The 27,167-nt window shown below is 44.4% G+C and overlaps 1 protein-coding gene across 1 annotated transcript in view; it reads left to right on the forward strand.

Moving 5' to 3' along the window:
• The first annotated feature begins 4,168 nt into the window (after nt 1–4,168).
• PITPNC1 (phosphatidylinositol transfer protein cytoplasmic 1) overlaps nt 4,169–27,167 on the forward strand; it is a 207,499-nt gene continuing 184,500 nt past the window's right edge. The window contains exon 1 of the mRNA XM_070740337.1: nt 4,169–4,978. Coding sequence (XP_070596438.1) covers nt 4,919–4,978 — 60 coding nt within the window. The 5' untranslated portion in view covers nt 4,169–4,918. The remainder of the gene's footprint in view (nt 4,979–27,167) is intronic.

Raw genomic sequence — 27,167 nt, forward strand, 5'->3', positions numbered from 1 at the left:
ATCCGGAACTTACCCCTGACAATCCAAAGTCTAGGTTTGTATGGCAGGCAAGATCTAAATAAATAATTTTTAAAAATCCTACTTGTCTGTGTGTATGAAAGTTTTAAAATACTGAACTATGCATATCTTAATATTTGGATTATGGTATATGAGTCTTTAAGAAAAGCAGAATTGGTAAATTTTTGTGATGCTCTGATTCATGCACAAATCATCTGTTCCCCTGGAATGCTGCAAGGTGCCAAAACTATACAGTAGTAACATTTGTCATTTGTTGTGAGTCTACGTGCTAAAATATTCTTCGTTCGCCAAAGTCTATAGTAGCACCATTCTCTGTGGATTCCTACTGAATTCAATTAACTTACCAATGCCAGACAATGGGCGCGGAAGCCAAAATCTGCACCGAAACACGGGCACACCTGTGTCTCCGCACGCAATTCTGCTACCTGCACAGCTGCAGTAGCAGAATTGCGCTGGACTTCGCTAGCACTCAGAGCCACAGGGGTGAGCACACGTCACCGTTCCACCTTAGCAGCCCATCTCTGCTTGTATGATCACCTTTCTTATGTTTTTGTGAATAGACTCTATTAATATTGTCATAGTCACTATATTTTGTGCCTGTCATTTCGCTGATCTTACTGTTTACAGGTCTATCTTCTGATCAGATGTACATATAACATGTGCGGTAACAAGGACAGCACCAGACATCTGCTGAAGTGGTCTACAGTCCATGAATATTTATGCTGTTCTGTAACAGGGTGGGGCTTTCACTTCCAGGTAAGTTGTGGATTGTAGGCCACAGGTAGCCCTTGACTTACGATCCCAATTGAGCCCAAACATTCTGTTGCTAAGTGAGACGGTTGTTAAGTGAGTTCTGCCCCATTTTAGGACCTGTCTTTATTTTATTTATTTTATTTATTTATTAGATTTGTATGCCGCCCCTCTTCGCAGACTCGGGGCGGCTCACAGCAGTGATAAAACAATAGACCATAACAAATCTAATATTGAAGTCTAAAATAATAATTTACATTAAAAAGCTAAAAAAAACCATTATATAAAAAGCATACAAACATACCATACATAAAACTACATAGGCAAGGGGAGATGTCTCAGTTCCCCCAAGCCTGATGGCAGAGGTGGGTTTTAAGAAGTTTACAGAAAGGCAAGGAGGGTGGGGGCAGTCCTAATCTCTGGGGGGAGCTGGTTCCAGAGGGTCTTGCTGCAATTGTTAAGTGAATCACTGCAGATGTTAGATCACTAACACGGTTGTTAAGTGAATCTGCCTTTCCCATTTGACTTTGCTGGTCAGAAGGTTGCAAAAGGCGATCACATGACCCTGGGACACTGCAACTATCATAAATACGAGTCAAACATCTGAATTTTGACCATGTGACCATGAGGATGCTTCAACAGTCGTGTGTGAAAACCAGTCATAAGTCACTTTTTTCAGTGCATTGTAACTTTGAACGGTCACTAAATAAACTGCTGTAAATTGCAGACTACCTGTAATTTTATATAATGCAAAATTAGAGATTCAAAACGCGAGCAGGAGACATTCCATATGGATTACTCTAAATAAAAATATTTTTGAACAATCAGCCGCAAACAATTGAAATAACAGTTTTCCACTACGGTATTCATATTTTCCGAAAGTTTAGAGACCAAACAGTTTTTCTAACAATTAAAGCATATGAGCCAAAATTGGCTCATGCCTTTATTATACGTTTTAGAGTCACCAATAAATAGTGTATATTCCCCGTCTAGATGTCTCAAATTTCATTCTTTCTCCTAAAACAGATTTTATGGCTGCTCTCCCAAAAATTCAAAGGAGTCTGTTTGCAATCAAGTATTCTCGACAGACACAAAACCAAATCCACATAATCTGCGGATGAAATCCTCCCATTATAAAAAGAAGAACCCAATCAAACAAGAGTAGCAAAAGATAACTTAAGCAGAGCTCTAAAGCAAGAAAGGATATAATTTGATACCATATGTAGCTGTTATCATTTGCTTGAACTCTGCCCAAGGAACAAATTTGAAATGTAAAAGGGTTTTTTTAAAAAACAAAACAAAAACCAAGCTTTATTTATTTTTTAACCCATGCAAGGATTACAAATAGTGTTTATGTACTCAAGATGGCTTGGAAGGAGCAAGAAAAGTCTTCGGAGAGGGGCGGCATACAAATCGAATAAATAATAATAATAAAAAAAGGGGCATGGCCTCTTAAAGGGAGTCCTCCTTATTCTCTGGCTTCTGTTCCCTTGTTGAAGGATGTTAAGGCTAAGATCACATGCTCAGCAAAAAACCACCGTTAGTGTTTCTGAGCTCAGCCCGCAGGGCTTTTGCACAATAAAATCTGTCAAGGGAAGGAAACCAGATGGAATGTGTAGTCGGGGCCCTGCAGTATGCGCTCCAACTCAGCACAGATGGGGTTTTGCAGGAACCAAAGCTCAGCTGCCTGTAGACACAACACCTACAGCCCCTCTCCCCACACACACACATACATACAAACATATGTGTCCCTGCCACTTTCCTTTTCTTCCTCTTGTTTCTATAGAGTCTCAGGGTGTCTCCCCACGACCTTTTCTTCCTCTACACTGGTTAAAATCAGGTTTCTTGGCCTGTCTAGATTTCACCTTGGAAGTCCACGTCTGGACGGGATCTAGCCCCACCAGGCTGTCTGATTAACAGAACAGAATAACTAGAGCTGGAAACAATGATGGGCTGCATTTTTTTTACTACCATCACTGTGGGTGTGGCTTATTTTGTGGGTGTGGCTTGGTGGCTATATGACCAGGTAGGAGTGGCTTGACGATCATATGACCAGGGTGGCTTAAAGGTCATGTGACTGGCTCAAAGGTGTCCAACTTGATGTCACTCACATCAAGGATTTGGGTTAGGGTGCCTGGCCTCTCCTCACCTCAAAGAGATACAATTTCCCTATCTATTTGCTGTTATATAAGGGACGTTCATAAGTACACCAGAGTGCCTACCGTCCACTGTCCTATTGTCTCTCCTATATCTCCTATATCCTCTCTTCTATACCTATCTCTTTTTCTGCTATTCTCTCATAGTTATATTTCACACCTTTATTTTCTCGTCTATTCCCCCTTTAATACATTCTACCTGATTATATCCTCTATAACCCTCATTGTGTATTATTGTGTATTGGACAAATAAATAAATAAATAAATAAATAAAATAAATACTGAATATCCAAAATATATGCCATATATGAAGGGGACACTCAACTAACACATCCTAAATCTGAATAAATGAAATGTTCTTATTGAATCCTTTGTTCTGTACAAGGTTGAATGTGCGCAACAGCATGTGAAGTTGATTGTCAATCAGTGTTGCTTCCTAAGTGGACAGTCTGATTTCACATAAGTTTGATTTACTTGGAGTTATATTGTGTTGTTCCAGTGTTCCCTTTATTTTTTTTGAGCAGTATATAGATAGATAAATAGGTAGATAGATGGATGGATGGATAGATAGATACACACACACACACACACACATACACAAGCACGCACAGCTCTTCTAAAATTATACACATTCAACCTCATTTACTGTGATAGGAAAAACATACCCAGAGCCCAAAAGGGAAAGAAAAAAAAATCTAATTTTTTCTACCGGTTCTGCATACCTGACCATACCCGTAGGAGCCCATCACTGGCTGTAAAGGACCATGGAGGTCATCTAGTCCAACCCCCCTGCTCAAGCAGAAAAGATCCTGTGCCCAGTTTATACTAATGGCTGTCCATCTTTCCAAAAAGATCCTCTTTGCTTCTCCCCCTCCCCCTTCCTGGACACCCACCCCCACGCTGGCGATTTCTAACTTGCCATTTGCCCTCTTACCCAGTTACCCTTCAGAGCTTGTGTGTGTGTGTGCGCGCACACACACACATATATATATACACACACACACACTTTTCAAAGAAAAAACTCTGAGGTGATTTCGCCCCCCGCCCCCTCCCCCCGTCCCCTCAAGCATTCGCATTCCCTTCTCCTCCCGCTGCTTCCAGGCGTGCCAACGGCTTCCCCGTCCCGTCCTTTCCCCCGCCGAGGTCTGGCTGGCTCCGCTGTTTCGACGGGTCGCCTGGCTCGGCTCTGCCTCGCGCCCATTGGCCGGATGGGGCCCTCCTTCCTGCCGGGGCTGCTGATGTCAGCCACGCTCTCACACCCTTCCTAAAGCTTCGCCGCCGCCGCTGTTGCCGCCGCCGTCGCCGCTGCTACTGCTGCGGCAGAATCTCCTCAGCGCGAGCAGCCGCGACCCGGAGCGGCAGACTCTCTCCCGCCGGGGCGAGGCCAGCTCCTGCCTCCCTCCCTCCTTTCTTTCCTTCCTTCCTTCGGCCGGAGAAGGCGGAGGGCGCTTGTTTACCAGGCGGAGAAGGAAACGGTAGCGAGGCGCCTTTTGTCTCGGGAAGGAAGCATCTCCTTCGGCGGCCGGGTCGACGGGGAGGCGCGCTCAGCTGTCTTCCAGCCTCGTTTTTCGGCTTCGGCCAACATGTCCTGAGGCTGCTGCGGCGGCTGAGAAATGCCTCTCTGGCCGTAGCGGTCCCGGCGGATGCCTTTGTATGAGCTCTGCCGCCGCCTCCTTCGGCGTGTGGTGAGAAGCAGCAGCAGCAGCAGCAGCAGCAGCGCCTGACCGCGGTTTGAAGCTGCCAACCTGGAAGAGCGGAGCCGAGCATCGCGGGGTGTTTTCTCCGCCTTCCTCCCGCCGGGGGCTGCCTTCAGCCTGCTGGATGGTGGTGGCGGCGACGGCGTCTGACGGTCCCAATTGCCAAGCGGGCGACCCACGGGACGCTGTGGTAGAGATACCGTCCGTCGGCGGCGGAGGCGCCGGCTTTGCCTTTGCGGGATCGGGGTGGTTCTCCCCCGCGGTTGGCGTTTCTCCTGAGCGGCCGGTGTGCGTTGAATGTGTTGGAATATGCTCATGAAGGAGTATCGGATCTGCATGCCTTTGACAGTGGAGGAGGTGAGTGCGCGTTGCCTAATACGGGCTGGGGGTGGGGGTGAGATCGCTTGCCGGGGGGGGGGGTCCTTATGCGGGTTGGGGGGGAAACGGAGAGGAGGGTAGAGAGACCCGTCGGCGATCCAGCGGCGGCTTTTTCACGGAGTTCTTTGCATGCCTTGCAAATGCACGGAGGGAGTCCTCGTTCTGCAAGCAGGTAGGGTGTCTCAGGCACAGTTGCATCAGAATCTCCATTGGCCGCCCAGCTTTGCTATGGAAGGAGGGAAGGGAGGGAGGAATGAAAAAGAGAGAGAGGGAGGGAGAGAGGGAGGAAGGAAGGAAGAAGAAAGGGTGGAAGGAAGGGAGGGAGGAAGGAAGAAGAAAGAGAGAGGAAGGAAGGAGAAAGAGAGAGGAAGAAAGGAAGGAGAAAGAGAGAGAAAGGGGAAGAAAGGAAGGAGGAAGGAAGGAAGAAGAAAGAGAGAGGAAGAAAGGAAAGGAAGGAAGGAGAAAGAGAGGAAGGAAGAAAGAAAGAGAGGAAGGAAGATAGGAAGGATAAAGAGAGAGGAAGGAGAAAGAAAGAGAGATGAAGAAAGAAAGAAAGAAAGAAAGAAAGAAAGAAAGAAAGAAAGAAAGAAAGACCTTCTCAGGCACATACCTTGGCTGGCCCTGATGTGGGCTGCAATTAATGTTAGAAGAAAGTACAGTATTTGGTTATAAAACCAAAATCACTAAGTTAACAAGAATATATTCGCTCTTCCTCCCCCCCCCAACCCGTTCTTTCCATTTCCCAAGTTTATTTAGCTAATGATGCTTGGATGTTTCTATATTATTTAAACCTTTGAAAGAGGGCTTGCTCCCAGTACATGGGGATAAGGGGAGCCGCAGCCTTTCTTCGGGTATCATAAACATGTGCGCCGCTGTGCTAAGATGTCTAAATTGAAGCGGGTGGTGAAAAAGCGTGACGGCGGAGATCAACATACAAGGGGCTGTTCGTGTGCAGGATGCAACAGTGTTCGGGGGGGGGGGGGTTTCATACCAGCTACAGTTTTAACCAAAGTGATAATAGTCGCTTTACTGGCACAAAAGTTTAGATGTACTATAAACTTCAGGCTGTCTTTCTTTTTCTTCCCTCTTTTATTAGGCCTTTTCGGTTTTTGACTGTGAAACTGAAAGGCTGTGATCTGAATCGGAGAAAAGTTGAAATTGCAGTTCCTGCCTTAATGGCAAAACCAGTCAATACCATTCGAGTTTCTCTTTCGCCTCTTATTCTTTTGGCACTGCCAAATATGTACAGTATTCGGTTTGTCCCTCTCGTTCTTTCTTCCAAAAGATGCTATATGCCACAAGGTGGCGCGTTTTGGATGGAATTCTCTCTAGTCTAAAGCATTGTTCTTTCCCTTTCTGTAGATAGGGTGGGAAGAATCCTATTTGTAGATTTGGGGAAGGTGGGGAGGGATAGGTAGGTAGGGTTTTTTTCTATAATAATTTTTTATTCTTGCATCCCTACATTTTTGGCTCCTTGCTAAGATGTGTAATGAGTTTTTCAGCTGCAGAAAAACTAGTTTAAATTAAATGTTCTGGTGATGCCACGATTCTTTGCAATTTGTTTCAGGAGGAAATAAAAATGCAGATGCAAGTCATATCATTCACTTTAGTCCACATCTATATTATTTGAGCCAGCCAAAATTCAGTGGCTATGATCTATTTTGTATTACTGCTTGGATGTTGTATGAACTTTTCCTCTAGCAGCTTCGTGGTTTTCTGTTTTTTTGTGTTTTATTTTTTAAATTTCCGGCTTTGGAAACCAGCATTCTGGTAGTTAGAGTTTTGCCAGAATTCAGCAGAAGTTGCTATTGCTTAAAAACCAATGCACCTAAACCTGTGTTGTTAACGTTTCTCTTTAATTTCTCAGTAGTTAAATTTTAACACCACCTCTTCCGCCTTTCCATTTCAAAATTTTTACAGCCTGGTTGCCTGGAGCTTGTCACAATCAAATGAGACAAATGGCTTTTTACAAGCCGGATTTAAAAGGTACTTTATGGTTCAGTAAAGAGCACCACTTTGATGTAATGGTTAAGGCAGTGGGCTAAAAACCAGAAGTTGTGAGTTCTAATCCTGCCTAGGGCATGAAGCCAGGGTCATCTATTTTCTCTCAACCGTAGGAAGAAGGCGGGAGCAAACCACTGAAAAATCTTGCCAAGAAAACTGCAGGGACTTGTTCAGAGAGTCACCAGGAGTGAGCATTGATTCAAAGGAGCACACTCACCTAGACCAATAAAGTTCGGTTGAAGTAAAAAAATATCCTTAGTTCTTTGCACAGATATGAAAAACATCCTGGGTAATGTCTGAATTTGCAAATTGTGGTTCATGCTTTCCTTGCAGTACTGTATAATGATTTTCTACTTTGGGAAAAATGCAAAACAGGTTTGCTTATAGTGAAAGAAGGGAACACAGAAATGCTTAATTCAGATTTGGACTTGCGTCGCCCAATCAAAATTTTGTGTCATATATAAATGCATGTTAATTAACTTTGGGGGCTAAAAAATTTGAACCAGGAACAAAACATCATGGATTTAAGACCAACATTTTTTACAAGTAACCTCAAAGGATTGTGTTTATGATTTTGCAGATGATGCGAGGTAAGATTTTACTATATTCACAAATAGTATAGATATACCATTCCCATTCATGGAGAACAGGTGAGTCCTACTCTCAGGCCTGGTTCTAGAACTAGGGTGGAAACCCACCAGATTTTTAAAAATAAAAGTTTTTGTTTTTCTCCACAATACATCCATACTGGTACATCAATTCTTAACAAAATACACAGTTATATATTTCTATGAAATAGTACATGGAGCACTATCTTAATTTGTACCTTTTATATATTAATTACCTGCCTGTTTCCCCTTTTTATATCATATCAGTCCCCTCTTTCTATCTCCTTCTCTTCCCTGTACCTTCTCTTTTGCTCCCCCTTCCTTACTTCCCTCCTCTCCCCTCTTCCCTTCCTTCTCTACTTCCTTTTCTCTCTCTTAGCCTTTCTGTGAGTATATCTATTCACAATACCGCCTATAGTTAACAGACAGGTAACACATGTCCCTAATTATTTAATTATTGTTGAGTCTCTTGAACTTATTTTCCCCCCAGCATCCATATCTATGCTTAATTCTTTTATTTTCCTAGGTAGAATAGAATAGAATAGAAAAGAATTCTTTATTGGCCAAGTGTGATTGGACCCACAAGGAATTTGTCTTGGCGCACATGCTCTCAGCGTACATAAAAGAAAAAGATACATTTGTCAAGAATCATGTGGTACAACACTTAATGATTGTCATAGGGGTCAAATAAGCAATGAAGAAACAATCAATATTAATAAAAATCTTAGGATACAAGCAACAATTTACAGTCATACAGTCCTAAGTGGGAGCAAAAGGATGATGGGAATGATGAGAAAAACTAGTAGAAATAGAAGTGCAGATTTAGTAAAAAGTCTGACAGTGTTGAGGGAATTATTTGTTTAGTAGAGTGATGGCTTTCGGGCAAAAAATGTTATTGTGTCTAGTTGTCTTGGTGTGCAGTGCTCTGTAGCGACGTTTTGAGGGTAGGAGTTGAAACAGTTTGTGTCCAGGATGAGAGGGGTCAGTAAATATTTTCCCCGCCCTCTTTTTGACTCATGCAGTATACAGGTCCCCAGTGGAAGGCAGGTTGGCAGCAATTGTTTTTTTCTTGTGTATTAACTACTAACTCAATGCTAACTCCTCAACTGTCTAACTGAGATCCCCCAGATCTTGAGATGTTTGTTTTATAGGCCACCCATCTTAACTCAAGGGTATAGAATTTCAGTTCTCAGTGCACACACCTGGCATAGTCAATGATAGAGAGAGGCTAGATGACCCCAGGTTGCCTCTCTCTATTCCAGAAAGCTCTTGGCAATCAGCTTGGCATCTTGGCTGCTTGCCCAAGGTGATAAAGTCCAGGTAGTCTTTACTTTGAACGTGTCCTTCAAGTTGTGCTTAGATATCAAGCCCTCTTTACAATCATATCAAGAATGAAACAACTAATCCTTTATGCAAATATCAATTCTCTATTCTGAAAGACCTGTGGTTTTGAATTGTGCCCATGCTATTAGTTGAAAACCCTAGCCGTCAGCAGCTATACTTCTTTTTTTTTCATCAACTACTGGGAAATGTGTTTCGATAAGATCCTTGTGATGTTCTTCGTTTCCCTCTCGGGAACTGTCACCTTCTTGTTAACGCTCCGAGTCTTTTGCCATGTTGTACTATAAGCAGTAATAAATGCACGGGTACATTATGTGACTAGGCTTATAGCAATGAGCTGTAGTTTTCCTTGGATCCCTGGTTACTAAGTTGCTTTCCTTTCATTTTAAAAAAATGGCTCTGAGTATCTGACCTTTAAATCATAAACTGGACTTTTTCCTTGAATAGTTTGTGTATTTGCTGTAATCCCCATGTGACCTGAGTCAGATTGGGATAAAATGTCAAAAGCTCAGATTTAGGCTGCTGTACTTACTTTATGATAAAACTTCCAGTAAAATTTCTTCCCAGATGGGAAGAAATATAATGCAATGTAGAAAATCTGACTTGGTTAAATGGCTGATTATTTGTTGACTAAGGATCTTATTACTCGGTTTCTGTTGCTTTACTTAAATGCAGGTAATCCTTGATTTACAACAGTTCATTTGGTGAATTTACAGCGGCATTGAAAAAATGACTTACGACCTTTTTTCACACTTATGACCGTTGCAGCATCCCTATGGTCATGCGGTCAATATTCAGATGCTGGGCAACTGGTCCCTAGGGAGTTGAGCAGAATAGAAATTTAATTAAATAAATACATTTAATTAAATAAATTGTGGCAGGAAAAGCTATAACAATGGGAAAAAGTCACTTAATAATAGCCTAGTTTAGCAACAGAATTTTTAGGAATACCTATACTGACAAATTCTGCCACTCACTAGTATTTCAAATAGACATTCACATAATAGCCTCTTTACTACAAAAATATTCTAGGTTAAAAGCATTACGGCTATTAATGTTTGCTTACAATAGACAAAGTCCCTTTGGCATAATTAGCATTTAGGATTGGAAAAAGGTCTGAAATAAATTTTCCCTGAAGATTTAATTGTTTCTGGTTTTTGTTCAAGTTCCTGGCATGTAGGCAGGGCTTCCTCTTAAACACAATTACCCAGTCTTCAACTAAGTTACACAATGCTGTCTTAATTTCATGATAGCTTATAAAAATAATTTTACCCCTCACTTTCAGAAAGCGATCGAAGAAGCTTCATGGCAGCTGTCAGAACTAATAAAAACAATTCATTATAAATGAAGCATCACAATGAATCATGCAAGCTAAACATAATTGAGGAGCAAAAGGGACACAGAAGAAAATATTGTTATTGAAACAGATGCAATGCCTAGTATAGTGGAATTGAGTTGATCAAATGATTGAATTTCATAAAAAAAAAAAGAGCTGAAAAAGTTCTGAAACTTAGATACTGAATCTAAACATCATTCTCTATTCAAACTGTGTCTTTAGAATCTTAAATGAGAAATACTGCCCAACAAAGAACAATTTTGTATTCCTATGAATGTTGTGCTGGTTAAAGGCATCCATAGATTACTGGTGTCTGCAGCTTTCATGAGCTGGTTAGTTATGAACTAGTGAAAGAAATGAGATGCTTGATGCAAAACTTAATTGACTTCAAGATTGTCTTAACTGACTACTGGTGGTATTGCAGGTTCACTAACTGTGATCATTTACAGGTAGTCTTTGACTAATGAACACAGTTGAACCCAAAATTTCAATTGCTAAGCAAGTCAGTTGTTAATTGAATTTCCCCCCCTTTTTACAACCTTTCTTGTCACAGTTGTTAAGTGAACCAGTGTTAAGTCAATCTGATTTCCCCACTGACTTTGCTTGTCAGAAAGTCACAAAAGGTGACAACCATCATAAATACATGCCAACTGCCAAGCGTCCAAATTTTGATCACATGACCACAGGGATGCTCCAATGATCATAAGTGTGAAAAATAGAGCAATATACTTATGTACTGCTTCACAGTGCTCTTACATCCCTTTCTAAGCGGTTTACAGAAACAGCATATTTCCCCCAACAATCTGGGTCCTCATTTTACCCACCTCAGAAAGATGGAAAGCTGAGTCAACCTTGAACCTGGTGACATTTGAACTGCCAAATTGCAGGCAGCTGGCAGGCAGCAGAAGTAGCCTGCAGTACTGCCCTCTAACCTCTGCTCCATCAGGGCTCTTATATCACTTTTTTTCAGTGCTGTTGTAACTTTAAAGGGTCACTAAATGAATGGTTGTAAGTTGAGGACTACCTGTACTTGGTGAGATTCCAGGTTGGAGAATGGTCCCACATCTCAGTTTCCCCATTCTAGGTCCCATCCTGTACCTTAACTGGCCCATCAGATTGGCTCTCTTCTATCGTTTTCTAGCTAAAAACATTTGAGTCAGAACTTCTCAGCTTGATCTCGTTATAAAAATGGCTGCCTTTGTGCTTCCTGGTAATCTATTTCCAATTGATCTTGGGAAGTGACATAGATCTGCAAATTATTTAGGTAGGGAATCTGTCAAACTTCCTCTTTAATTTAAGGAAGTGGAGGTAGATGGGTTTTTTCAAAAGGAATTTTTAATATATATATATATTCCCCCCCCCCCCCCCGCTTCTTAACCTTCCATCTCCCTCAGAGAGAAGGATTCATTGGTATTTCTGTTTGCCAATTACAAATACCTACTCAAAAAGGGATACGTGTGACATTGGCATATCTTTTTGTTATTCTTGCAAGATATTTTGACAATGTTCTATGATATTTTTAGGTTGCTGCAAAGTTCCTCCCCCACTTTTGATCTGCTCGTTTTTAATTTCAAACGTGTTTTATGTTGATGACAAGCTGCTAGCAAGAAATACTCTAAAATTCTCTTTTGCTGGGTGTCTGTAACTCTTACCCAACCTGCAAATTTATTAAAGTCATCTTTCCATGAAGTTAAATTTAAGCCCTGCAGAAATGGTAGGTGGTGAGATGCTTCAATATTGCAAAGGCCGATGCAATTCTCAAATCTTCGCATTTTGTACAATATCTGCATACAAAGGGTACAAAACTAATGGATGCTTGCTCTAGACAGTGGTTCTCAACCTGTTAAACGACTGTTTCATAGGGGTCGCCTAAGACCATGGGAAAAGACAAATTTCCCATGGTGTTAGGAATTTAAGATTCTATTTTGGTGCCTTGGAACATATTTTTACAATCTGACCAATCAGGGATTTACAGTGGGGTTGTCCCTCTGACCTTCCTGCCAATCAGCTTAAAGCTCTGTTGGGAGAATTGGCGCTAGACCTATGGTTGGGGGTCATCACAACATTGTTGTGGTTGGATCGCAGCCAGGCTTTTTGATAACGGAGTCAGATGAATCAGACCTGTCTGGGCATGGTTGGCCTGTGTGGCTTTCAGAGGAGTCGAACAGTGAGGAGAAGGAAAAGATAGTGTGTGAGGGTCCTGCAGAGACTACAGATCCCCCAACTGGGGCTTTGTCTGGGTCTGATGAGGAAGAGGAAATGACAGACCCAATCCTGGATGCAAGAGTGCAAAGGATGCAGGGGAGGCAAGAGCAGTTATGCAGACTCAGAAGGAAAAGTTGAGTACAGCTGTGCGCAGGCTATAATCCTAGGGTGGATAAAAGGGGAGAAGATTGATTTTTTGAAGGAAAAGAACATGTTAATACCTTTGCATGTTAAAACTTTTTGCCTTTGGTACCAACATACCTTTCTGCAGTTCTGAGTAATTATAGTGTTAAGTCTGTGAGTAAATTTTTGCTTTGGAAACCTTGCTTTGAAATCCTGCTTATCAGCTCTCCCACTCGCTTTGAACTTTAGCAGCTGAAGGACATTCCTTTGTTATAATTTGTGTATTTTCACTCCTTATTGTACAATGGACTATTTCATTTCAACACCCTGTGTCTGAGCCTTAATTGTAAGTTAATTGTTGCTCATTTGCCTTGTGAGATAGCACAAACCTGAGGAACTGTATTAAAGGATAGTGGAATTAGAAAGATTGAGAACCACTGTAGGAGAAAAATATAGTCCTATTCCCATCTGGTATCATTCCGCCTTGAAAGCGACTATGGAGATTACAGCTATGGCTAAAATTGAGCCCAACGTTTCTGTTGCTAGGTGAAACATAGTATGTTAAGTGAGTTTTGCCCCATTTTATGACCTTTCTTGCCACAGTTGTTAAGCGAATCATTACAATTGTTAATAATAATAATAATAATAATAATAATAATAATAATAATTTTTAAGCATCTGAATTTTGATCGTGTGACAATGAAGATGCCGCGATGGTTGCAAATGTGAAAAGCAATCATAACTTTTTTCAGTGCCATTGTAATTTTGAACGGTCACTAAATGAACTGTTGCCATTTGTCGAAGACTATCTGTACCTAATTTTAATAGAGGAACACTTTGCATTGAACTCAACTGCTCCTTTGGCTTCTGCTATTTACCCATTGAGAAATCCATTGTAGCAATGCTCAGGTGTGTGGCGACTGTTTACCATGCGCTAAGAAATGTTTCATTCAATATGTTTTAAATGTATTTTACACTCTATTTTTGAGACTGACTTCTTTGTATTGACTTCCTTTCGACATCATACATGTCAGCACTGCTTTTTTCCCCAGTCAGATCTCTCGTTTGATTAATTCATGCCTAAGCCTTAGCTGTAATATTTCTGTACCCATACAAATGAAATTATAATCCATCAGGAGAAAAACAAAACAAAACAACCCACCAAGATCCTTACGGTGATTTCAAATCTACTTTATTTAGTCTTATATATTTCAGGGATGATATCATTTCGTTATGGATTTTTATGCTAGAATTGTCATTTCCATACGCCCCTACTTTTGAGACACTGAGAATTGTAAACCCTGAGATTAGACAAAAATGAAATAAAAGAATAGAATGTGATAATTACTTATTGATTGTGGGTATTCAAAAGCAGAACAGAGCAAAAGTCCAATCCCCCCGCCGTTGTTTTTGGGAATCTTAGCTGCAGGCATCCTATACAAGGGAAGCTGAGTTTCAGCCATCTCCTATCTTTCTTTCGGGAAAAGGACATAATAGATTCAATCTGCTGTAGTAGCTAAAATATTGGATTAAGACAGGAGACTCACTGCGTAACTGTTGTTGTCTCTTGAACTAAGTTGGAAAGAAAGTAATTAGAGAGTGCATGGGGAAAGACAGAAAGAGAGAGAGAAAGAAAGAGAGAGAGACAGAGAGGAGAGAAGAGAGAGAGAGAAGAGAAAAGAGAGAGCGAGAGAGAAAAGAAAAGAGAGAGAGACAGAGAGAAAGAGAGAGGAGAGAAGAGAGACTGAGAGAGAAGAGAAAAGAGAAAGAGAGAGAGAAAGAGAGTCAGAGAGAGAATAGGACAATATCTGTCTCTCTCCATCCCTATCTCTAATTCTATCCCTATCCCTATTTGACAAGCAAAGTTAATAGCGAAGCCAGATTCACTTAACAACCATGTTTCTAACTTTAACAACTGCAGTGATTCATTTAACAACTGTGGCAAAATGGGGCCAAAGTCACCTAACAACTGTCTTGCTTAGCAATAGAAATCTGGGGCCCAACCGTGATTGTAAGTCAAGGTCTAGCTATACTTAACGCTTGGAGGTCTCTACAAGATTTCATCTATCAGCAATCCCCATCTTAATCTTTCCGGTTGGTTTGAATCAGCAACAAAACCATCCAGCTCCATTTTTGTCGCTGGTGTAAGCAGCCTGCATTGAACTCTTGCTTTGCCCCACTGCCCTGACCCTGGACTTAAATGAGCCATTTCTCACTCATCACCCCCTTTGTTACAACCTACGATCCTGGCTGCAGCTGTTGGGGGAAAAACAACAACACTCCTGCTTGTAAATCAGGGCTATCAGGCCATCTTCACAGCTTTTGGGAGGAGGGGAATTTTATAGGCAGGAAGAAGGGAAAATTGTGATGGCTGGGCAGCTTTCTCTTCCTACCAACTCATATCTCACACACAGCTTCCCCTGAAAGCTATTAATAAACAGTTTTTAATTCTACCACCAGTAAAAGGAAGTTGCATAGACATGCCATTGGCAAGAGGGTTAGGACATAAATGAGTAACAAGGTATACAGCCAGAGGAAAGAGAATTGAACTTTAATTCTTAGTTTATCCACGTAGCACTACTCACAGTCAACTATTAACAAACATGACAGTGAAAATGTGTTCCGTCTCGCACGAGTGCTGCCATCTGTAACTGAGGAGCAAAGTGGCATCCTAGTCCCATGTGCTTTGTAGCCAACCCAGGTGGCCAATTTAAATGCAGTCCTGAAAATCTCAAATCGAAGCAGCTAAATAGAGAGAGGTAGTCCTTGACTTACAACAGTTCCTTTAGTGACTGTTCAAAGTTACTACGGCGCAAAAAAAAAAAAAAAGACTTACGACAATTTTTCAACCACAGCAGGATCCTCATATTCAGGACAATTGGCTCACACCAACAGTGAGATGGGCGGCAAATAAATTTCACAAATAAATATAAATAAAATTATGAGGGGATATACTCAGAGAGTGATTAGTGGGGCTATTCCGAGTCATCATTAGCAGCCTTTGTGCCTTGTGGTGAATTAAGTCTAAAGTGTAACAGCACTATATTTGCTTCAGTTGAACTGTCAGCCAGCATCAAAGTGAAAATCTTTGGTATTCTCTAAAATAGTGAGAGATTTTAGAATGCAGTACTAACTAGGATTGCTTTTCCCATTAGTAAACAAATTGGAGGAATATTTTGATGTGACAGTTTGTGATTTAATCCAGATTTATTATTCTAACTCTAAATAAAATGGTAGTAACAACATTTATTGAAATGTATTTTTATTAAGGATTAGTCTTCAAATCCCCTTTTTCTAAACATCGGCTTGAGTCTTTCTTAGAACTATGTGTTTAAAAGCAATCATGCATTAGGAAAAATTATGGAATAATGGAACTCAGATCTGTATTACAAAAGGTAAAGTGCATCTAATCCAGACATTAGACTGTATTTCAATATTGACAAGGGAGTAATCCTGCCCTTTTATCCTAAGAGCATTAATGAGAAGTAGTAATTTTTATTGCTAGTATTGTTTTAAAATGTTTTATTGTTGCATATTATTTGAATTAAAAGCCACCCAGAGTACTTTATTGAGATGGGTGTCAAAATAAAATAAAATAAAGAAAAATAAAGAAAAATAAAATAAGTGGGAAGGGAGAATGGGAAAGGGAAGGATCTTTTAAGGTATGAAAGGTTTGTTGTTCACTTGGCATCTGTGCTTTGTAATAAGGATGGAGTGCCATTATGAATCCACTAGCTGAGCAAGTCTGACTCTCAAGCAACTATTTATTTATTTATTTGATTAATTTGTGCGCCACCTAACTCCCTAGGGACTCTGCCTCTGCCTACTCCGCCTCCTTCATCTTTGTCTTGAGTATAAAAGAAATGTGAACTTCAGATGTGGTAGGAGAGCTTTGCCAGATCAGTCCAATATAGCACAGTATAATTCAAGTTCAAAATGGGACAAAATGCCACAGCGAACTCGCCATGGGATGACTTACTGCAGGACAATTTAACCATTCTATTTAATTATTTAAAATTAAAAAAACAACAGTTTGCCATTCACATTTCATTCTGTCCCTCCTTTTTGCATCCTTTCTTTAATGATTCTATTCCCCCATTTCTTTGGTATTAGTGTATTTCTTTTTCCTGCAGTGAATTGGCTACAGCAAGTTGACCATGGCGAGTTGGCTATGGCAAATTGTCATAGGCCCATTCAAATTAGCATCACGATCCACAAACTGGCATTATTCCCACAGAGACATCAGTATTTTTTTTTTTAAAAAAGCTACTGCAATTAAAAATTGAATGATTAAAGGAATTTTTAAAAGTTGCATTTAATGAATTATAATTAATCAGTTCAACAAATACTGTCCCCTCTTTCAGTTGAGCATCTCAGGATGTCCCATTCCCTTCAGCCAAAAGCCAGCCTTTTGCGAAATTGAGCTCCTTCCGATGGCTGAACGCTAATTCTCAGCCAATTACAATTGGAATTATAATTCAGAATGGCTGAGGGCAAGGAAAGCTGAGGCAGAACTTCCAAATGACATCAAGTTGCAAAGGATGGCCCCTAAATTATCGTTTTGGTGAAATTACATTCACCATCATCAGGCTGAAGTTGTTAGCTTCGTGCTGCTGTAAATATAGTTATAAATATCAATATACTATATTTACAGCAGCACGAAGCTAGCAACTTCAGCCTGGTGATGGTGAATGTGATTTCACCGAAACGCGTGATATCCTGAGTAGTTGGAGCTTGCAGGCTACTTGATTGTTTTGCAATATGTGTTCTGAGTCTAGTTTCTGTTTTTATGGCTCAAACGTAACCCAGCCATAAAAACAGAAACTAGACTCAGAACACATATTGCAAAACAATCAAGTAGCCTGCAAGCTCCAACTACTCAGGATATCACACCTAATCAACAACCATTAACTAATCAGCATACTTCAGCTACATCAACAACCCCAGATGTTACCCCATTGACTCACCAGGAAGTTTCTACACAGCAGGCAATTGCTGAGCCATCAAACCACACCCAGCCACCAGTATTTATAGAAGGAAGGCAGCTTAGGTCTCGCAGTGTTCGTGTGTGTGTGTGTGTGTGTATGTATATGTATGTATGTATATGTATGTATATATATATATATATATATACACGCACACACACACACACACACATACATACATACATATATATATACACATACATACATACATATATATATATATATATATACACATACATACATACATACATACATACATATATATATACATACACACATACATACATACATATACAGTGGAACCTCAAGATACGAACTTAATTGGTTCCAGGGAAAGGTTCGTAACACGAAAGGTTCGTAAGACGAAACATTGTTTCCCATAGGAAACAATGTAAAGTCAATTAATCCGTGCAACAAAAAAAAAACAACCGCAAAAAAACGCTGCCGCCCGGCTGTCACCTTTAAAAACAGCCGGGCGGCTTCCCTCTCTCTCTCTCTCCTTCCTCCCTCCTCCTCCTCTTCCTCCTCCTCCCGTATTCCACCTCCCTCCCAGCCCGCTAGGCAGGCCAGTGGTCCCCGTCACGGCGGCCCGATTGAGGGGCCGGCGGTCTCCGCCAGGGAGAGCTTCCTGGCTTTCGTTCTTGTTGGATTCGTGCGTTTTCATGCCCAGGAAGCTCTCCGAAGTGAGGAGAACCGCCGCTGTCGCCGCTCGGCCGCGCCTCCTCGCCCGCCGCCCGCCCGCCTGCCCAGGATGCAGACCTGCTGCCTCGCCCTGCGCCTGCTGCCGGCCCGATCCTGCGTCTATTGCTTCTGGGCTGGTTCCATTCTGTTCCCTACCGGCCCGATTGAGGGGCCGGCGGGAGGAAAGCGAATGCCTCTCTTCGTTGCGCTGCCTGGCTGGCAGCGGAAGATGTAAACGAGCCCACGGGGCCGGTCTCCGTGGCCGACAGGGAACGGAGCCTTCCATGGCGGCTGCCTGCTGGGCTGGTAAGAGGGGGAGCCGAGCCCAGCCCCGTGAGCTCGGTTACATCTTCCGCTGCCAGCCAGGCCATGCTGGTGGAAGCGCAACAAAGAAAGGCACAATCTTTGGGGTTTTCGCTGGGGGGGGAGGAAGTTAGGAAGGTCCTACCTCTCCCCCCAGCGAAAACCCCAAAGATTGTTTGCTGCCATACGATTTAGCAGCAAAGTGACGTGGATGGATGGAAAGCTGAAACAGCCCGGTTTCAGCTTTCCATCCCTTCACGTCACTTCGCCGCTAAATCGTGTGGCAGCAAACAATCTTTGGGGTTTTCGCTGGGGGGGGGAGGAAGTTAGGAAGGTCCTACTTCTCCCCCCAGCGAAAACCCCAAAGATTGTTTGCTGCCATACGATTTAGCAGCAAAGTGACGTGGATGGATGGAAAGCTGAAACAGCCCGGTTTCAGCTTTCCATCCCTTCACGTCACTTCGCCGCTAAATCGTGTGGCAGCAAACAATCTTTGGGGTTTTCGCTGGGGGGGGGAGGAAGTTAGGAAGGTCCTACTTCTCCCCCCAGCGAAAACCCCAAAGATTGTTTGCTGCCATACGATTTAGCAGCAAAGTGACGTGGATGGATGGAAAGCTGAAACAGCCCGGTTTCAGCTTTCCATCCCTTCACGTCACTTCGCCGCTAAATCGTGTGGCAGCAAACAATCTTTGGGGTTTTCGCTGGGGGGGGGAGGAAGTTAGGAAGGTCCTACTTCTCCCCCCAGCGAAAACCCCAAAGATTGTTTGCTGCCATACGATTTAGTAGCAAAGTGACGTGGATGGATGGAAAGCTGAAACAGCCCGGTTTCAGCTTTCCATCCCTTCACGTCACTTCGCCGCTAAATCGTGTGGCAGCAAACAATCTTTGGGGTTTTCGCTGGGGGGGGGAGGAAGTTAGGAAGGTCCTACTTCTCCCCCCAGCGAAAACCCCAAAGATTGTTTGCTGCCATACGATTTAGCGGCGAAGTGACGTGGATGGATGGAAAGCTGAAACAGGCGAAAGGCGAGGAAGCCTATTGTAGCAGCTGCCACAGCGGAGACATTTGGGGTTTTGGCTGGGGAGGGAGGGGAAGGCAGGAGGTCCGGCCCTTCATTTGCCCTCCCAGCAAAAGGCAAAGCCGCGCAGCTCCGCATCGCCGAAGGAGGCTTAACCCCACCACTCTGTCCCACCCCTCGGCCGTATCCGGCATAACTTCCTCCTGCCTATCCCCGCTCTTCTGCCGGCCACGGCCGAGGGGTGGGACAGAGGGGTGGGGTTAAGCCTCCTTCGGCGATGCGGAGCTGTGCGGCTTTGTCTTTTGCTGGGAGGGCAAATGAAGGACCGGACCTCCTGCCTTCCCCTCCCCCCCCCAGCCAAAACCCCAAATGTCTCCGCTGTGGCAGCTGCTACAATAGGCTTCCTCGCCTTTCGCCCGTGCCTGGCGGGAGCTGAAGAGTGCTTTGCCCAGTGCAAAGTTGACAGCAAGCAGCTCCGCAGTCCCGAAAGGAGGCTTAACCCCACCCCTCTGTCCCACCCCTCGCCCGTGGCCGGCAGAAGAGCGGGGATAGGCAGGAGGAAGTTATGCCGGATACGGGCGAGGGGTGGGACAGAGGGGCGGGGTTAAGCCTCCTTTGGGGACTGCGGAGCTGCTTGCTGTCAACTTTGCACTGGGCAAAGCACTCTTCACCTCCCGCCAGGCACGGGCGAGGGCGTGGAAGCTTATTGTAGCTCGCCCATGGCCGGCAGAAGATCGCTCTTGCCCGGCTTCCCCGCGAGGCATCAGGTCAGCATTCTGGGCGGGCGGGCGGCGGACGAGGAGGGGGAAAGCCTCCTGCAGCAGCTGCCACAGCCGCCGGCTTCCCCGCCGCCCGCCCCACAGAATGCTGACCTGATGCCTCGCGCGGAAGCCGGGCAAGAGCGATCTTCTGCCGGCCATGGGCGAGCGGCAGGGAGTCGGGGCTGCTGGCAAGCGCCCCAGCCTGGCTGTGACCTTTTAAAACAGCCGGGGGGCTTCCCAGGAGCCTCCGGAAGCCAAACGCCAAACCCGAACTTCCGCGTTCGGCGTTGGGAGGCTCCTGAGAAGCCGCCCGGCTGTTTTAAAAGGTGACCGCCGGGCTGGGGGGCTTCCCAGCACCCCCCCGAACCCCGAACCTGGAAGTTCGGCAAAAGTTCGGGATTCGGGAGGTTGCTGGGAAGCCCCCCAGCCCGGCGGTCACCTTTTAAAACAGCCCGGGGGCTTCCCAGGAGCCTCCCAATGCCGAACCCGGAAGTTCGGGTTTGGCGTTCGTAACTTGAAAAAAGTTCGTAAGAAGAGGCAAATTTTTTCTGAACCCCGGGTTCGTATCACGAATTGTTCGTAAGACGAGGGGTTCGTATCTTGAGGTACCACTGTATATATACATACACACATACATACATACATACATACATACATACATACATATATATATAAACTTTTAAATTGCGGGTTGCGAGTCTCTCTTGATGAAGTTGGACTTAGGGGTTCAGGTGGGCTTATTTCTCACGTACCTGCCTCCCAGCTGCGTGTCAAAAGCCCTGCCTGTGCTACTCGAGGAGGTAGCCGGGTTGGCGGTGGAGTTCCCCGGACTTATTGTCCTGGGGGACTTCAATCTGCCGTCACTCGGCGAAACCTCTGGGTTGGCACAGGAGTTCATGGCCACCATGACAGCCATGGACCTGACTCAAGTAGTTCAGGGTCCGACTCACGAGGGAGGACACGCACCTGACATGGTATTCCTTTCTGAGCAACTGAGTAATGGTCTGAGACTAAGGGGCTTAGATGCGTTGCCTTTGTCATGGTCAGACCATTTCCTACTACGGCTTGACTTCCTGGCTCCAATCCTTCCCCGCAGGGAGGCGGAACCAATTAAGATGTTCCGCCCCAGACGCCTGATGGACCCTGAGGGCTTTCAGACGGCGCTTGGGGTTATACCAGAGGCACTTGTCCACAGTTCGGCAGAGTCTCTTGCGGAAGCCTGGAACAAGGCCGCAGTGGAGGCTCTTGACCGGATTGCGCCTTTGCGACCTCTCCGAGGTGCTAGACCCCGTAGAGCTCCATGGTTCAACGAGGAGCTCCGGGAGTTGAAACGCCAGAAGAGACGTCTAGAGAAGCGATGGAGGAAGAGTAGGTCTGAATCCGACCGAACACTTGTAAGAGCTTTTATTAAGACTTACAAAGTGGCGCTCAAGGCGGCAAGATGCGCGTACCATGCCGCCTTGATTGCATCAGCGGAATCCCGCCCGGCCGCTCTCTTTAGGGTGACCCGCTCCCTTCTTAACCAGGGGGGAGTTGGGGAGCCCTTACAGAGTAGTGCCGAGGACTTTAACACGTTTTTCGCTGATAAAGTCGCTCGGATCCGAGCCGACCTCGACTCCAATTGTAAAACAGAGTCGACTGACAACGAGTCAGTCGAGGTGACTGGGGCACGTACTTGTCCACCTGTCTGGGAAGAGTTTGATCTGGTGACACCTGATGAAGTGGACAAGGCCATTGGAGCTGTGAGTTCCGCCACCTGTTTACTGGATCCGTGTCCCTCCTGGTTGGTTTCGGCCAGCAGGGAGGTGACACGGAGCTGGGCCCAGGAGATTACCAACGCTTCCTTGGGGAGGGGAGTTTTTCCATCACTCTATAAAGAAGCGCTTGTGCGCCCCCTCCTCAAGAAGCCCTCCCTGGACCCAGCCGTACTTAACAACTATCGTCCAGTCTCCAACCTTCCCTTTATGGGGAAGGTTGTCGAGAAGGTGGTGGCACTCCAGCTCCAGCGGTCCTTGGAAGAAGCCGATTATCTAGGTCCCCGGCAGTCGGGTTTCAGGGCCGGTTACAGCACGGAAACCGCTTTGGTCGCGTTGATGGATGATCTCTGGCGGGCCCGGGACAGGGGTTTATCCTCTGTCCTGGTGCTCCTTGACCTCTCAGCGGCTTTCGATACCATCGACCATGGTATCCTTCTGCACCGGCTGGAGGGGTTGGGAGTGGGAGGCACTGTCCTTCAGTGGTTCTCCTCCTACCTCTCTGGCCGGTCGCAGTCGGTGTTAGTGGGGGGCCAGAGGTCGACTCCTAGGTTTCTCCCTTGTGGGGTGCCTCAGGGGTCGGTCCTCTCCCCCCTGCTATTCAACATCTACATGAAACCGCTGGGCGAGATCATCCAAGGACATGGGGTGAGGTATCATCAATATGCGGATGATACCCAGCTTTACATCTCCACCCCATGCCCAGTCAACGAAGCGGTGGAAGTGATGTGCCGGTGCCTGGAGGCTGTTGGGGCCTGGATGGGTGTCAACAGACTCAAACTCAACCCGGATAAGACGGAGTGGCTGTGGGTTCTGCCTCCCAAGGACAATCCCATCTGTCCGTCCATCACCCTGGGGGGGGAATTATTGACCCCCTCAGAGAGGGTCCGCAACTTGGGCGTCCTCCTCGATCCACAGCTCACATTAGAACAACATCTTTCAGCTGTGGCGAGGGGGGCGTTTGCCCAGGTTCGCCTGGTGCACCAGTTGCGGCCCTATCTGGACCGGGACTCATTGCTCACAGTCACTCATGCCCTCATCACCTCGAGGTTCGACTACTGTAATGCTCTCTACATGGGGCTACCTTTGAAAAGTGTTCGGAAACTTCAGATCGTGCAAAATGCAGCTGCGAGAGCAGTCATGGGCCTACCTAGGTATGCCCATGTTTCACCATCACTCCGCAGTCTGCATTGGTTGCCGATCAATTTCCGGTCACAATTCAAAGTGTTGGTTATGACCTTTAAAGCCCTTCATGGCATCGGACCAGAATATCTCCGAGACCGCCTCCTGCCGCACGAATCCCAGCGACCGATTAGGTCCCACAGAGTGGGCCTTCTCCGGGTCCCGTCAACTAAACAATGTCGGTTGGCGGGCCCCAGGGGAAGAGCCTTCTCTGTGGCGGCCCCGGCCCTCTGGAACCAACTCCCCCTGGAGATTAGAACTGCCCCTACTCTTCCTGCCTTCCGTAAACTCCTTAAAACCCACCTTTGCCGTCAGGCATGGGGGAACTGAAACATCTCCCCCTGGGCACGTTTAATTTATGCATGGTATGTCTGTGTGTGTGACTGTTAGCATATGGGGTTTTTAAATATCTAAATATTTTAAATTTGCCTGATTGCTTATGATTTGTTTTTACATGTTGTGAGCCGCCCCGAGTCTTCGGAGAGGGGCGGCATACAAATCTAAGTAATAAATAAATAAATAAATAAATAAATAAATAAATAAATAAACTTATATTAGTGATTCCTAGACAGAGTGAAGGTTTTCCAGGTTTCCTTTTCTTTCTTTCTTTCTTTCTTTCTTTCTTTCTTTCTTTCTTTCTTTCTCTCTCTCTTTCTCTCTCTCTCTCTCTCTCTCTCTCTCTCTCTCTTTCTTTGCCAACACTATCCATCCTCCAATTCCCTATCTTCAGGAGAAAGAGAAAAACTGATTAGGAATAGGGATTTTCCACATCTGTAAGGCCTTAAAATATCTGCTATTTTACATGCATGCGTTAGAAGGTTTTCTATAAGTCTCTCTTCTCCAATGCCACATTAGTCTAGCAGCAAGCACCAAGCCAGAAAGCAGGGGGCTATTAGTTCTAGTGCTGCCCTAGCCACATAAACTAGCTATGTGACTTTGGGTCAGTCGCACTCTCTGAGCTCAACCCACCTCACTTGTACATAACCAAAGAACAAACATCACTCCTTCTATAACTGATGATGTTACCTAGTTTGGTAATAAAATGTCTACAAGCAAACAAACAAGATCAGAGAGCAGCAAGGACCCCAAAATTCAGCCCTTTGCCACAAATATTCTCTCCTATTAATTCTGAAATTGTTTGTCTGGAGATAGTTTGGCAGCAAGTTGCTTGCCTTCTTTTTAGGCCATTGGTTTGGGTTGAGATGTGTTGTTCCACTATGAAGAAACAGCCGTGGCAGCTTGATCAGTATTGAGAAACTGCTCTTACAAAGGTGATTGGCGATATCTGAAGGAATTCCGCTTCAAGTATCTAATATGGGGAGGGACAAATTTTGTTAAGCCTATAGATTTATTGCAGCTTGTCTGGCTGACTCATGGAAACTATGGAGCTTTGAAGACCTTCCTCCTCTTTCCTCTAATCTCTCTTTTATCTACCCCCTCGTCTTCCCAAAGGCTGGAAAGAAGGTGCTTGAAAAACCAAACAATTGCTGAGTCTCCAAACATTCCTGCTAAAGCACTCGTAAGTCCAGCTTGGCTTTAACTCCATGCAGGATGGAAGAAAATTAGTGACATGGGTTGATTGTAGTCATGGAACAGGATATTTCCTCCTAATCGTCCCCCTGCCCTTCTGCAGTTTACATAAGGTAGATGATTGGCAAAATCTGATCTATAAACAATGTCCCATGTTCTTTGCTCCATATGATTTACCGGTAGCTCCTTTTCTCCCACAACTTAGAATCATTTCTATAGGTGGTCCTCAACTTACAAACTTGTTTAGTGACTGTTTTGTTACAATGGCAATGACAAAAGTGGCTAATTTTTTCACTTGATCATTGCAGCATCCCACCATCATGTGATCAAAATGGCAGCTGGCTCATACTAATGATGGTTGCAGTGTCCATGGGTCATGTGATCACCTTTTGTAACCACCTGATAAGCAGAGTGGCAGGCCAAAGTCTCTAACTCAAAGTCATTGAGGAAGCCAAATTCACTGCCGTCTGAGTAACTTAACTGTGGTGGCTCACTTGGCTCAACTATGGCAAGAAAGGGTGTAAAATAGGGCAAACCTCAGTTAACAATTGTCTCGTTTAGCAATGGAATATTTTGGACTCAATGGTGGTCATAGATTGACAACTATCTGTATTTGCATTTGTTTTGGGGTTATTTATTTATTGATTGATTGGATTTGTATGCCGCCCCTCTCCGTAGACTCGGGCGGCTACAACAGTGGTAAAAACAACATGCGACAATCCAATACTAAAACAGCTAAAAACCCTTATTATAAAAACCAATCATATATACAAACATACCATGCATAAATTGTAGCAGCCCTAGAGGGAAAGAATATCTCAGTTCCCCCATGCCTGACGGCAGAGGTGAGTTTTAAGGAGCTTACGAAAGGCAAGGAAAGTGGGGGCTATTCTAATCTCTGGGGGAGTTGGTTCCAGAGGGCCGGGGCCGCCACAGAGAAGTTTCTTCCCCTGGGTCCCGCCAAACAACATTGTTTAGTTGACGGGACCCAGAGAAGGTCCACTCCATATCAAGGGCTAAACCACCAAAATATCAGCAGTCAGTCAAAGAGCATGAAATGGAGATGTTTATTGTAACCACCTTAGTAGATGGAAAGCCAGTCATTTCCTTCTGTGAGAAGAAATTATGTCATGTGCTAAGAAGGCAGAAAACTCTTAGTCTTCTGCGCACAAGAACACTGGTGCTATTTTAAGTTTTACATATCGATCTCGATATTACTGGAGTTTTGACTCCCACGATTTGGATATTTTAGTCAATATTTTGCTTCAGGCAAAGATCCACTCTTTCTTTCGATTACTTTTCTTTTCCTCTGTGGCCGTGGAACTGTACAACATCGACAAACCCTTGTAGGAAAGCGTATGTAAACTTTTCCTGTTTTGCCAGCGTGTGCATAGCGTGACTTTCTATTTTGAGACAACCCAGGAGCAAAATACAGGACACAGAGGTTTCTCTTACAAACAGTGGTTTATATATATATGCTCTCTACATGGGGCTACCTTTGAAGAGTGTTCGGAAACTGCAAATTGTACAGAACGCAGCCGCGCAAGCGGTCATGGGCCTGCCTAGGCATGCCCATGTCTCTCCAACACTATGCAGTCTGCATTGGCTGCCAATTGGTTTCTGAACTCAAGTGTTGGTTATGACCTATAAAGCCCTACATGGCATCGGATCAGATTACTCTCCGTACCCACTACTGCCAGATGAATCCCAGCAACCAGTTAGGTCCCACAGAGTCGGCCTTCTCCAGGTCCCAATGACGTTTGGCAGGACCTAGAGAAAGAGCCTTCTCTGTGGGGGCCCTGGCCCTCTGGAATCAGCTCCCCCTGGAGATTCATACTGCCCCCATCCTCCTCGCCTTCTGTAAAAGTCTTAAGACTCATCTATGTTGTCAGGCTTGGGCCGATTAGATCTTAGCCCTTGTCCAACGAATGATTGTATGATAGCACCTCTGTCGTCAGTCATGGGGGAATTGACATGTTCCCTCCCCCTAGGCTTATAAAATTTATGCATGGTACACTAGTATGTATGATTGGTTTTAATTTGTGGTGTTTTTTAAATTAACTTAAATATTAGATTAGATTTGTTTTACATTGTATTGTTATTGCTGTGAGCCGCCCCGAGTCTGCGGAGAGGGGCGGCATACAAATCTGATTAAACTTAAACTTAAACTAAACTTAAACTGATTGATTTTTAAATTTAAGTAGGGATTCTAGATAGCCATGAAATTTTAATTTTAATTGGATTAGTTTTACTGTTACTGTTATTGTTCTTATATGTTGTAAGCCGCCCCGATTCTTCGGAGAGGGGCGGCATAGAAATCCAATAAATAAATAATAAAT

Source organism: Erythrolamprus reginae, chromosome 2 (genome assembly GCF_031021105.1).
Source record: "Erythrolamprus reginae isolate rEryReg1 chromosome 2, rEryReg1.hap1, whole genome shotgun sequence".
In the NCBI taxonomy this organism is placed as follows: domain Eukaryota; kingdom Metazoa; phylum Chordata; class Lepidosauria; order Squamata; family Dipsadidae; genus Erythrolamprus; species Erythrolamprus reginae.